At 42.2% G+C, this 12,768-nt stretch overlaps 1 protein-coding gene across 2 annotated transcripts in view; it reads right to left on the bottom strand.

The window, feature by feature from the left end:
• Positions 1 to 9,473: 9,473 nt before the first annotated feature.
• Positions 9,474 to 12,768, bottom strand: part of colq (collagen-like tail subunit (single strand of homotrimer) of asymmetric acetylcholinesterase) — a 90,100-nt gene continuing 86,805 nt past the window's right edge. For both annotated transcript variants that reach the window (XM_039737161.1, XM_039737162.1), the window contains one exon: positions 9,474 to 11,332. In XM_039737161.1, the coding sequence (XP_039593095.1) occupies positions 11,263 to 11,332 (70 nt within the window). In that variant the 3' untranslated portion in view covers positions 9,474 to 11,262. The remainder of the gene's footprint in view (positions 11,333 to 12,768) is intronic.

Genomic DNA, 12,768 nt, shown 5'->3' with positions numbered 1-12,768 from the left:
TGCCCGAGTTTTGCCTCAGCAACAACCGAAGCCGCGTTCGCTTGGCCTGCGGTACCTATCAGCTGCCTCCAGAGACCCACAGGACAAAAAGTCCTATAGGACTCCTTCTTCAGCTTGACGGCATCCCTCACGCGGTGTCCACCAACGGGTTGGGGATTGCCGCCACGACAGGCACCGACCACCTTGCGGCCACAGCTCCGGTCAGCCGCCTCAACAATAGAGGCACGGAACATGGCCCATTGGACTCAATGTCCCCACCTCCCTCGGGGCGTGGTTGAAGTTCTGCGGAGGTGGGAGTTGAAGCTACTTCTGACAGGGGACTCTGCCAGCCGTTCCCAGCAGACCCTCACAACACGTTTGGGCCTACCAGGTCTGACCGGCATCTTCCCCCACCATCGAAGCCAACTCACCACCAGGTGGTGATCAGTTGACAGCTCCGCCCCTCTCTTCACCCGAGTGTCCAAGACATATGGCCGCAAGTCCGACGACACGACCACAAAGTCGATCATGACCTGAGGCCTAGGGTGTCCTGGTGCCAAGTGCACATATGAACACCCTTATGCTTGAACATGGTGTTCGTTATGGACAATCCGTGACGAGCACAGAAGTCCAATAACAAAACACCGCTCGGGTTCAGATCGGGGGGGCCATTCCTCCCAATCACGCCTTCCAGGTCTCACTGTCATTGCCCGTGAGCATTGAAGTCTCCCAGCAAAGCGAGGGAATCCCAGAAGGTATGCCCTCGAGCACGCCCTCCAGAGACTCCAAAAAGGGTGGATACTCCAAACTGCTGTTCGGTGCATACGCACAAACAACAGTCAGGACCCTTCCCCACCCGAAGATGGAGGGAGGCCACCCTCTCGTCCACCGGGGCAAACCCCAATGCACAGGCTCCAGTGGGGCAATAAGTATGCCCACACCTGCTCGGCCTCTCACCGGGGCAACTCCAAAGTGGTAGAGAGTCCAGCCCCTCTCAAGGAGATTGGTTCCAGAGTCCAAGCTGTGCGTCGAGGTGAGTCCGACTATATCTAGCCGGAACCTCTCGACCTCGCGCACTAGCTCAGGCTCCTTCCCTCTCAGAGAGGTGACATTCCACGTCCCAAGAGCCAGTTTCTGTAGCCGAGGATCAGACCGCCAAGGTCCCGCCCGCCACCACCCAACTCACACTGCACCCAACCTCCTTGGCCCCTCCCATAGGTGGTGAGCCCATGGGAGGAGGACCCACGTTACCTCTTGGGCTGTGCCCAGCCGAGCCCCATGGGTGCAGGCCCGGCCACCAGGCGCTCGCCATCGAGCCCCACCTCCAGGCCTGATGTGCCTTGTGTACTGTGGCACGCGGCTGGGGGTGGTACCCAGCTGGGACGCCCAGGAGGACCGGAGGAGGGCTTGCACCTCCTCCAGACTATGAGGGGGCAACCGCCCTGGTTGCTTTGGGGGCCACGGGTGCAGAGCTTTGAAGCTTAACCCTGTAGGGGCCTGTGGTCACCGCCAGGGGGAGCCCCAATGCCTGGAGAGCCCTGGTCCTCACAGCACTTCCACCACACCAGGAAGTGCTGGGGGGAAGAGGAGCAGGGACACCCGGAGTGCTTCCGGGGATACAGCCAGCACTTCTGCCACACTGGGGTGTGTCGGTGGAAGATTGCCGGAGCACACCTGGAGCACATCTGGGGGGACAGAAAAGGGGCCACCTCCCTTCATTCAGTGCTGGAGTCGGGTGGAAGAGAGACGAGGTCTGGGAGAGGAAAGAGGCGGTCTGAAGACAGGAAAGGCATACTGTGGTTTTGGCCTGGACTGGGGTGATTGGTGCTGCGGCACTGGGTTGGTGCACTTTTAGAATTGTAAATAAATGTGTGTTGGACTTTGATATGATGTCTGTCTGCCTGTGTCCGGGCTTCTTCCCACAGTATGAATGTCTTATAATGACGTTTGTTTCTAATATTGACACAAGTCACAGCAACAATTACGCAGTGCTCTGTTGTTGGAAGCAGGCTGATGTTCATTCTGCTTTGATTACAGTAAGACGGTGTAAGCCGCATGTGGTGTTTTACTAGGTGACTGGGTATTCGCAGGTAGCTGTTCCTAACACTTATAGAATGATGGCACAGTGCCTGGACCCTGGTTCATTTCTAAGCTGCGTTTCTGTGCTCTTCATCTGTAGACTCCTGGATGCCACCAGATTGCCCAAGGTCTCCAAGGCCTTGTGATGGTCCGCCATCCTCTAAAGGGCTCACTCTTACTTTTTTTCTTGCTCTTAGTGTAGGCTCATGTCTGCTGTGTTGTGATGTTGGCAAAGTGCCTATAAAAAGTATTCACTCCATTGGAGGTTTTCACATTTAATTATTATTAAACAACATTCAATCACAATGAATTTAATTTGTCTTTTTTGACACCGATCAGCAGAAAAGGACTCTTTGTTGCCAAAATGAAAACAGATCTCTCCGAAGTGGTCTAAGTAAATTACAAATATAAAACACAAAATAATCGATCACACAAGACATTCTGTCTTGAGCTCATTGTTACTAAGGCAGCATCCAACTTGCTGCTCCATGACGGCAAAAAACAATAGAATAGGTCTGAAAACTGAATCAGTGTAAATTCCGTGCTGATTTTGTCTCTGTCTATGGAAAATGATTTATTATTCTGACATACTGCAAAGGCATGTTGAGGGCACTAGAAGGAGCGACACAAGGTCCTATCTGCAGCAGAAATCTTATACGCATTAATATTCATTAAGTGTGAAAACCCTCATTCTGCCATTTCTGAGTTAGCAAGAACATCAGCCCAGAAGCAATCAAATCATGATGCTAATTTGCTCCCTCTTGCTGGACCTTTTAGGTAATATATGAGAGTGCAACGAGAAAAAAAATTTAAGTAATGGAAGGCAAAAAGCTTAAGGACGGCCTCTCACAGCTGCCTACTAATACAATTTGGAAGTGGAGTGCACCTTGATAATACAGTTAAGACTGCTTAGAGATCCGAGCTATCTGCTCCCTGCCAATATTGTTATTGTCCACCTCCTATGACTTCAGGGTCTGTAACTTGAAAGGCTTCACCAAGGCCCCTTTTGTATAAGAAAGAAAATAAAATATATATATATATGTCATATATATATGTAATACACATACACTGTATACTCTATACTGTATACAGTATATAATTGTTACTGAAAACATGTCGAGCATTTGCTTTTTCTCTCCTCTTCTTAGTTTTCCTTCAGCCGTTATTAAGAGCTGTGTACTTGAGAGTTCTGCTGGCTGAAGCTGTTTGTACCGATTGTCGTGATGTAGCATTTTTAAGCCCACTTAATCTCTAATGGTTCAGTAGACCAGAGCAGATTAGCCAAATCCTGCTGACAGTGAGTGGTTTGTTTTTACTGTTCACCTCAATCACCTCATTGAGTTGCCAGTGCCAGGACCCTCCTGCTGCAGTCACGTCAATAAGTGCATCGGTCACTGCCTTCGCTTTAATGTAATTGAGCTCACTAGGACTGTCACAGCCAAGGCAGGAGTGGAATAAGGGATCAGGGAGAAAAGGCCGAAGCTGCTCTCCATCCCCTTGCTTTAAATTGCACTATTGGCTCGGGGACAAAATGTACTAATCACTCAAAAGTAGATGGAACTCTTTTAATTACATTGATAGAAAGTAGAGGCTCATTGGCTCATTACATAATACATTCTTAAAGGGCACACAAGGTAATATTTTAACAAATCTTTATCAGATTTTTTTTTTTTTTTTACTTTCTGTACTGCCATACATCATAAAACACTGACATAGTTAACACTGTCAGCACTACAGTACGTAGATGATGCCTTTTGAGCATTTTAACTGCATGGAAAAAGAACTCAACAATGATCGCTCAAGTTATGGAAACATCAGCCACTGGGCATTCTAACATTTTCATACTGAATTAACCCAAAGTAGTTCAAGTTCAAAGTTTATTGTCATGTGCACAGTAAGGAAACACGTTTCCCTGTGCAATGAAATTCTTTCTTTGCTGTCCACACCAAATGACAAAACCAACGTATAAAGATAAACATAAATAATAAGTAGCAGACAAATAATAAGTAACAGAGGCAGCATAAAGTATAAAAACAGAATAGACGTATAAAGTGTAATTGTGCAGGTAGGTGTGTGATGGACAAGTCAAATACAGTTGTGTGAAGAAAATAGAATGAGATGAACCATGGTTATGAACTCCAGTTAGTTATTTAGGAGTCTAATGGCCTTGGGAAAGAAAGTGTTCTTTAGCCAGGAAGTCCTGCATTTTATATTTCTATACCTCCTGCCTGAAGGTAGAAGTGTTAACAGTTAGTGTTGGGGGTGGGTGGGGTCCCTGAGGATCGAGACAGTTCTCCTGCAGACTCTGCAGTTGTACATGCTCCACAGAGAGGGCAGTGGGATCCTGGTAATCTTCTCAGCAGTCCTTACTACTCTCTGCAGGCATTTGTGGTCCATAGCAGTAGTGTTGCCGTACCACACGGTGATGCAGCTGGTCAAGATGCTCTCAACAATGCAGCTGTAAAAGTTGCTGAGGATCGTAGTCGACATACCAAAAATCCTCAGCCTCCTCAAAAAGTACAGCTGCTGTTGAGCCCTCTTGACCAGCTTTGAGGTGTTAAGTGTCCAAGTGAGGTCCTCACTGATGTAGACGCCCAGGTATTTAATGCTGCTCACCCTCTCCACTTCAAGCCCTCGGATGAACAGTGGCCGGTGAGGTCTCCTCTCCTTCCTCATGTCCACTATCATCTTCTTCATCTTGTCTGTGCTGAGGGTGAGGTTGTTGCCCTCACACCATGACACCAGACTGTCCACCTCCCTCCTGTAGGCCGTCTCATCCCCACCAGTGATGCGTCTAATCACTGCGGTGTCATCTGCAAACTTTAGGGTGATGTTATCTTTGTGGGAGGTGACACAGTCCTGGGTGAACAGGGTGTAGAGGATGGGGCTGAGGACGCATCCCTATGGGGTGTCTGTGTTTGTGATAATGGTTGCTGAAATCATATTACCAATCCTGACACACTGGGGCCTGCCAGTCAGAAAGTCTAGGAGCCAGTCAAAGAGGGTGGGGTGCCGGCCAAGTGCAGACAGTTTATGGGGGATAACCGTGTTAAAGGTGGAGCTGTAGTCAACAAAGAGCATCCTGATTGTTCTCCAGATGGGAGAGGGAATAATGTAGTGCGGCCGCGATGGCATCTGAGGTGGACCTGTTGGGCCGGTAGGCATACTGCAGGGGGTCCAGAGTGTCCGGTATGCTGCTCTGAATGTGGGCCAGCTCCACTCTCTCAAAACACTTCATGAATGATTGGAGTGTGTGCTCCCGGCCAGGCAGGTGGGTGGGCTATTTTTAGGAAGGGGGATGATGATCATACAGTAGTCTTAAAGCAGGACGGAACAATGCGCTGACTGAGGGAAAGTTTGAAGATGGAGCAGAGAACATCAACCAGCTCATTGGCACACGCTCTGAGAGCCCGCCCAGGAATGTTGTCTGGTCCTGCTGCCTTACGGGGGCTGATCTTCCTTAGTGCTTTGTGTACCTGACCTGAAGAGACCGTTCAGAAGTTTTTAGAAATGCAGCATTCTTAAGAACTAAACAGGAGGACCGGGAGATAAGTCCTTCAAAAAGAGATGTTAAGTTTGAAAAAGAAATTCAGCTTCCAAGATGTTAAATTGTCAGGAGATAAAATGAAAAGACTCAGTGTCCAAAAATTAAATATTTAATCCAACAACTGGAAACAACAAAAGTTTCTGCTTCTTTTTTTTTCCTCCACACCTTCTCTATCCCTACCTAGTGGCAAAACTACGGAATACAACACAAGACACTTGGTTCTTTCTTTCTCTTTCTTTCTTTCTTTCTTTCTTTCTCTCTCTCTCTCTCTCTAAGTTCTCCCGCAGATGAGTTTGGACTTGGTTTTACAGTATCATTTCTGGTATTTTATAATGTTGGTCGTATAAGTCCAATGCGGAAAACTCACACTATAGGCCAAGGGATTATGCTATGCTAACGCCCACCTGAGAGAGTAAACACGGAGCACATTGCCTTTTTTTCTATGTGGGTGCGGCACTGCGCTGTATCAGCCTGTACTCCTAACCTCTCTCTCTCTCTTTCTATTGTGCCTACTGACCACACAGTAATACCCAAACTACTCCAAAGCAACATTTGCACTGATTTGTGCTTTTTGTATCTCACTCCATTATACACCTTTATCGTAAGAGCATCCCTTATCTACAATGAAGAGTTCAATCAGAAGAAAATATAAATCTGGTTTTAAATTAAAAGTAGTTGAAGTAGCGAAAAAACTGGTAATTGCACGCTGCAACAAAATTTGATGCAAAAAAAAAAAAATTACCGGTATGTGTCAAATTTTTGAACGGGTGTATAAGTTGGGGTTTGATATTATGCTTGTTTTTTCGGGTTTAAATACCCAACTTATATGTGAGCATATATGGTAAATGGCCTCCCCTCCTTTAATGTGCCGCTTACCCTAACTCTTCTGTTGGCACGGAAGCTCCCTGGCTTGAGTGTGACATAACTGACCTAACTCTATATTTGACTACATTATTTTATTAGATTAAATTATTTACTTGAGATCCCACCTTCTTCTGAACTACTACCACCTGAACCATTATGCACTGCAGAGTTGAACAATGTTGCTCCTGTGCAGCTAAAGGAAATAGAAAAACGTATTTCTAAAAGGAAAAAGCAGTAAAAGTACTCTACAATGTTTTGGAACAAATGCTGTAATTTGGTTAAACTTGCAGGTAGAAGCAACACATACTTATGAATCCACCCAAAAAGGATCAAGTCAGTATACACTCTGAACGTCAGTAAAGCATATACCCTAGGAGCCATGCTGTTTTAGAGCTTTTGACTTACCTCATAGTTTCAGTTAGAGAAATAGACCCAGTTTCAAGAAGTGCATCTGCTGGGAGTTTATATCTATGAAGTTTAGGAATTTTTCAGAGTATGTCTTCCATCTCTTGAAAATATTCTCAGTTGAATCAGTGTCCCTCTACCATTGCCAAAAATACCCTGGGTGCCATGTCATCTCCCCTTCCCAAGACACTACGCAAAAGAAATTCTCTACGGCCTTACCAATTACTTCCACACAAAAGCCTTAGCTTTGGTCACTGCTGTAGCTACCACTCCATTGACAATCAGAGATATTTCATAGAACACCCTTCTATTTATCAGTTTCTTTCACCAAAGGCAGCTTGAGAGTTACTCACCGGATTTTAGGGGCAACTCTCACAAGATGAAGAAGACGGCCCTGAAAATTGTCTTCCTATAGCCACTCTGAGCACACCCTCACTAAGTGTTTGGGTTTTCCAGTCTGTTCAGCAGATATTTGGACCTTCTTAACCAACTTGTTAGCCAATGGCAACCAGTTAACAGCTCAGTTGCCTGCAGGCTTTACCCGAGTATCCAGAAGATACAGCCTTAGATCAAATGACACAATTAAAAAGTCCAGAATTGACTCAACCAAAGGTTCTCTGGTGCCAGGTGCACTAATAGGCAATCTTTGATCATGGTGCTTGATATGGACATCTAAGAACAAATCACCACTTGGATTTGGATCAAAAATACTGTTCCACCTATTTAAAGTACATCCCTAGAGGAATCTCAGTTCTTGATGTGAGTGTTAAGTCTCCCAATAGGAAGCAATATGTAGAACCAAATTCATTCTCTCCATAAAGCCTATCTACTCTGAATAGTTCTTAGGTGAATATCTGCAAATATTAGTCAAAGCCAATCGTCTTTATTCATGCATACACATCCTAGCTGTATATATATATATATATATATATATAAGGCAAATATCTGGGGACTTAATAGTATTAGAACATAAGAAATTTGACAGATGAGAGACGATTAAGTCCATCAGGCTCATTGTTGTAGTTAATACTTAACTTCACCCAATATCAAATCCACAAACGTCTTAAAGTTTCTGCTTCAGCTACAGCACATAGCTTGGTAGTTTGGTTCAGACTCAAACAGCTCTTTGAGTAAAAAAAAAGTTCTTGCTGGCTTCTGTCCTAAATGCACTTCACTTTTATTTCCACAGATATCCTCCAGTACATGATTAACCATTTAGTTGAAAGAATTATACTGGATCTGTTTTATTGATGCTTTTCAGAATTTTGTAGACCTCGATTAGGTCCCCAAGAATTCTCCTCTGCTTGAGGCTAAACAGCTTTAATTCTCCAAGACTGTCGGAGTAGGACATTTCCTTAAGTCCTGGGATGTAGCCCGTTGCTCTCCTCTGCACAGTTTCAAGTATGCAAAGTCTTTCTCGTAGCGTGGTGACCGGAATTGTACGCGATACTCCAGAAGTGCATTCACTAGTGGCCTATGTTATCGGAGTACGTATAACTTTTTCACTGCCTTTTTAATAGCTTCTGCTCATTGCTTAGATACTGAAAATGTTATGTCATCATAAACCCCTGATTCCTTTTCAGAAGTTGCTTTCTTTAAGACAGCTTTCCCATCTTGTATTTATAACTGACTTTATAGTCTTCTGTGTTAAACTGCAATTTCCAAGTGTTCGACCAGTTCTGAAGCTTGTATAATTCTTCTTGCGTTATTTACGCTGTCATTTTTCAAATTTTAGGTGTCATCTGTGAATTTCACAAGTTTGCTAACTACAACAAGAATTAAAGTTATTAATGTAAATCGGAGAAAGCAGAGGTCCAAGGACAGACCCCTGAGGGACTCCACTGATGACCTCAGTCAATGTACAGCTTTCTTCTCTTATCTGTACTCTTTGTCCCCTGCTGGTAAACCAATTTCAGATCAAGTTTTGTTGGCTATCTTTAATGGCAACAGCCTCCAGTTTCAGAACTAATCTTTGGTGTGAGACTGAAGGCTTTTTAAAAGTCTACTTAAATTATGTTGTATGCTTTGCTTTTGTCAAGTACTGCTCAACAAAAATCTAAAAGATTGGTTTGGCAAGCCCTTTCATTCAAAAAGCCATGCTGGCTGTTATTTAGTATATCATTTTCATATTGGTACTTCCCACAGGAGCCCACCAATGGCAAAAGTCTAGAGAGGAGAGCCCACCCTTGCTTGGCAAATCTGGTGTGGTGTGTAGAGTTTAGTCTGAATATTCTAGTTGATATTTTTCAACCTCCTGCACAAGTTTCAGTTTCTCATCCAACTCCTCCCTTTCACCTTGCAGGTATGAAGCCCACTCTGTGACACCATGCAGCTTCTTTAGGCTGAACTCGACTGAATTTCATGGCCTCCAGGGAGCACAAGATTGTCCATATTTTGATTATTGTAATCGGGGGCTTACCTTTATATTCTTTGACAAACACTAGCGCATATAGACCAGTGTCAAGTGATAGAGTGAACCAAGCAACACTATCAATCTCTGACGGACAACAAAGCAGCCAAACAAGCCACGGCGCGATTTTACCAATTTTATTTTTACTATCTCTTCATTTGAAATAAATATGTAGCTCTTCATTTGAAATGACACAAGACAGTTTAATGAGCATGTTGCAAAATGTCACCAGAAAAACAGTCAGTTTTGTTTGTTGGCATCTGAGTGACAACATTGTGAACATGCAAATGCATCATAATGCCGTAATATACAAAACACAAAAGAAAGATTTATACATCGTAATTTACATGAGTCATCCATTTGCTTACTGACAGTACTGAGAAAATGATAAGTGAGAAACCTCTGTGGTAAATGAAGTCCCTGAAGCGTGAAGCCCATGCACATTATAAGCATTCCATTATTTTCTGTGGACCTTACGAGGGCTGAACGACTGATACGCATTCCCAGATATATCTTTATTTTGTTCTGTATATATTGTACATTTTGCAGACACTATAAATGTGCACACATAGACAATGTTTTAATGCCAAGCATCATGGAAATTGTGTTGATAAAAAAATAAAACAAAATCAAAAAAAAAAACCAAGGGCTCATATCGAAATGTCCAATACTCAATGAAGAGGCTCTTTAAGATACACAAAGCTACGGCAAATAGGGCTCATCGTTACATCACTGTTCACCAGCCGCCGATATCCAGAATGTGACAGACATTTTAACCCACAGTGAGGTAGGTCAGATTTTAATAAATGAAAAAAAAAAAGTATTTGAAAGATACAAAAAAAAAAAATAATAATAATAATAATGACAAATGCTTACCCAAGATATTTTTTGTCTTTTGCACAGCATGCTGTGCACTTTTGTTTTTTAGCCCCTTAAAATAATTGTGCTTTCCACAATAATCTTGGTTTAATCGATTGTAATGGACACCATAAAGACTGCAAGGTGTCACCTTACTGGGGCGACGACGTCTAGAGTAAGGCTAAAGGAATGCTATCGAGAAACTTGTTTATGAGGGGTTTTGGTGTTCTTTTGGTCTTCTGCCCAAAGAATTAAATAAACAATGCAGTATTAAAAATCATTTTTAAACCATTGTGTTTTTAATCTGCATCTAAAAATGGTTTTCATTTTTTTTTTTATTAGTACTATTGCGTTGTAATGAAATGTGTGATGCTTTAACAGAGTACCACACCAAACAGACACCTTTGCTTGCATGTGATATACTGTAGGTGTGGATTTCTAAAATTGTGAATAAAAAAAGACTGCATTTGAATCCCTGATTACAGAACAGAAAACAAATTATAATACTCTAAATACAGAACTTCAAAGTTTTAAAAAGTACATAACATTGTGGACACGGAAGCTGCAACATCTAGTAGAATATAGCTTATGGTACTGGGTACTTTTGCTGTCTTCATGCGGTTCTATTAAATATGAATTCACATTAAAGTAAAAGATTAAAGTGTTTCTATCCACACAGCACCCAGAATACAGATGTTCCAAAGTTCCCAAAGACCTGAATGACCTATGTAACAGTGCTAAGTCGAGGTAATGTTGTTCCACCTGCACCAGTCTGTTTCCTGGTTCTCTGTATTCTTCATCGGCTTTGCCATCAATTACATCCCTGCAGAGGTGGCGGATCTTCAGATGTCACTCAAGACGCTTTAAAGGTCTACTTAGCATACCGACTTTTGTTGAGTTATTAAGACAGAATACAATGGTCCTAAGGGATGTGTTTCCAGACAAACGTTTGGATTATAGAAATCCCCGTCACCTATGTGCCTCAGAGCAGCAAGAGAACAGAAAGTCTAACCTGTGTTGTGTTGTGTTTTGTTTTGCATTGCCTCAGTCCTGCCAGATTGGTAATAGCACCAAATATACAACATACTGTGAGAAGCAAGCGTTACTCCTTTTGCTGCCTTCATGTAAAAAACTTGCAGTTTGTAGAGTCAATGTAGCAGTAAGAGGTGCATTTCAGCTCTCCATAAGACCTGGGGAAAGAAAAAATATTTCATGTACAGTTGAAGTGAAAGGCAGGCCGGGAAGTTCTAAACACATTGCTAACCTGCTGATGTACATTAAGCATATTATATAATGTCAGCGTTAAGAGAATACTCGAGCCTTGGATACTGTGGCCATTCACGGGGTTTTAGGTGAATGCTATCTGAGTCCAAAATGGGTGCTAAAACCTAAAACTGTAATTTCCTAATGGATCATCGCTCCCTGAAGACATTTGACAGGTCAAAGTCAAAGTGAAAAACTCAAAGCAAACTTTATTGTCATCTCAACCATATATAAGTATGCAGATAGACGAAATTGCGAAGCTCAGGACCCACAGTGTAACAACATGAAGTGCAAATAAAAAATGAAAATTAAATTAAAAATAGAATTAAAAATTTTAATTAAAATTTAAAATTAAAATACAAACAAGACAAGACATTGTGCAAAGACAAGATTAATGCAATGTATGGTATTATGCAATCTAGATACATAAATATAGTCAATAAATATGTAATATAATAAATACGTAATAGATATAGATAATACAGAAATTACCAGTGTATGATAATAGTTGTTTAAGACGTGTAAACAATGACAGGTCAGAATGTTTCACAGCAGAAGGATATCAAAGAATGTCAAAGTGCAGTGTGCAAAATACTTAAAGGTCAGTATGAGATTCTACCTGCACACTCGTCTTTGCCGTACAGTGGCCTGCATGTATAAACGTTCTGTTTTTAGAGGTGGTTGAGGCCGTGTGGAGGATCCCAGGGGCCAGCCTGGTGTTAAGGAGTCTGACAGTTAGGGGCTAAAAAAAATGAAAAAGTAGATATTCTGCTACCTGCAATCCAGTGTCATAGGAGGAAGGCACCTGAATGACCCTCACAAAGAAAGAAAGAAAGAAAGAAAGAAAGAAAGAAAACTTTCTTTTCAATTTCTATCCTTCAATTTTAAGATCTTTATCTCTTTCTGTAGGACTTATCTTAATGGATTTAAAAAAACATATCTTCAAATTAGGATTCTGCTACTTGTATATCTATGTTTTGTAAGCACATACTGATTATAAATTATTTTTTATATATTAGTTAATTAGTTATATATAACTATTTCTAACTTGCTGTTTTTTCTCTTGTAACTCTTCTTTTATATTGTGTAAAGCACGCTGAGCTACATTTCTCGTATGAAAATGTGCTAAAGAAATAAAAGTGTTGTTCTTTTTATTGTAAATTATGTGGCCACATGCTATACAATATGTGGAATATGGGGCATTGTTGAATAATAAAGGCCCCAAATTACACTGTTAGGACTGTCTTACACAACAGGAAGATATTGTAATACAAATAATGAGCAGAACATTTGATTTAGTGATATGTTGGGTAAACCACAACAATTGACTATTATGTTTGGGTGAAAGTGTGCAGCCACTGTG

Source organism: Polypterus senegalus, chromosome 15, assembly GCF_016835505.1.
Source record: "Polypterus senegalus isolate Bchr_013 chromosome 15, ASM1683550v1, whole genome shotgun sequence".
In the NCBI taxonomy this organism is placed as follows: Eukaryota; Metazoa; Chordata; class Cladistia; order Polypteriformes; family Polypteridae; genus Polypterus; species Polypterus senegalus.
The sequence above is the reverse complement of the archived record's forward strand: the minus strand, read 5'-3'. Positions and strand labels throughout refer to the sequence as shown.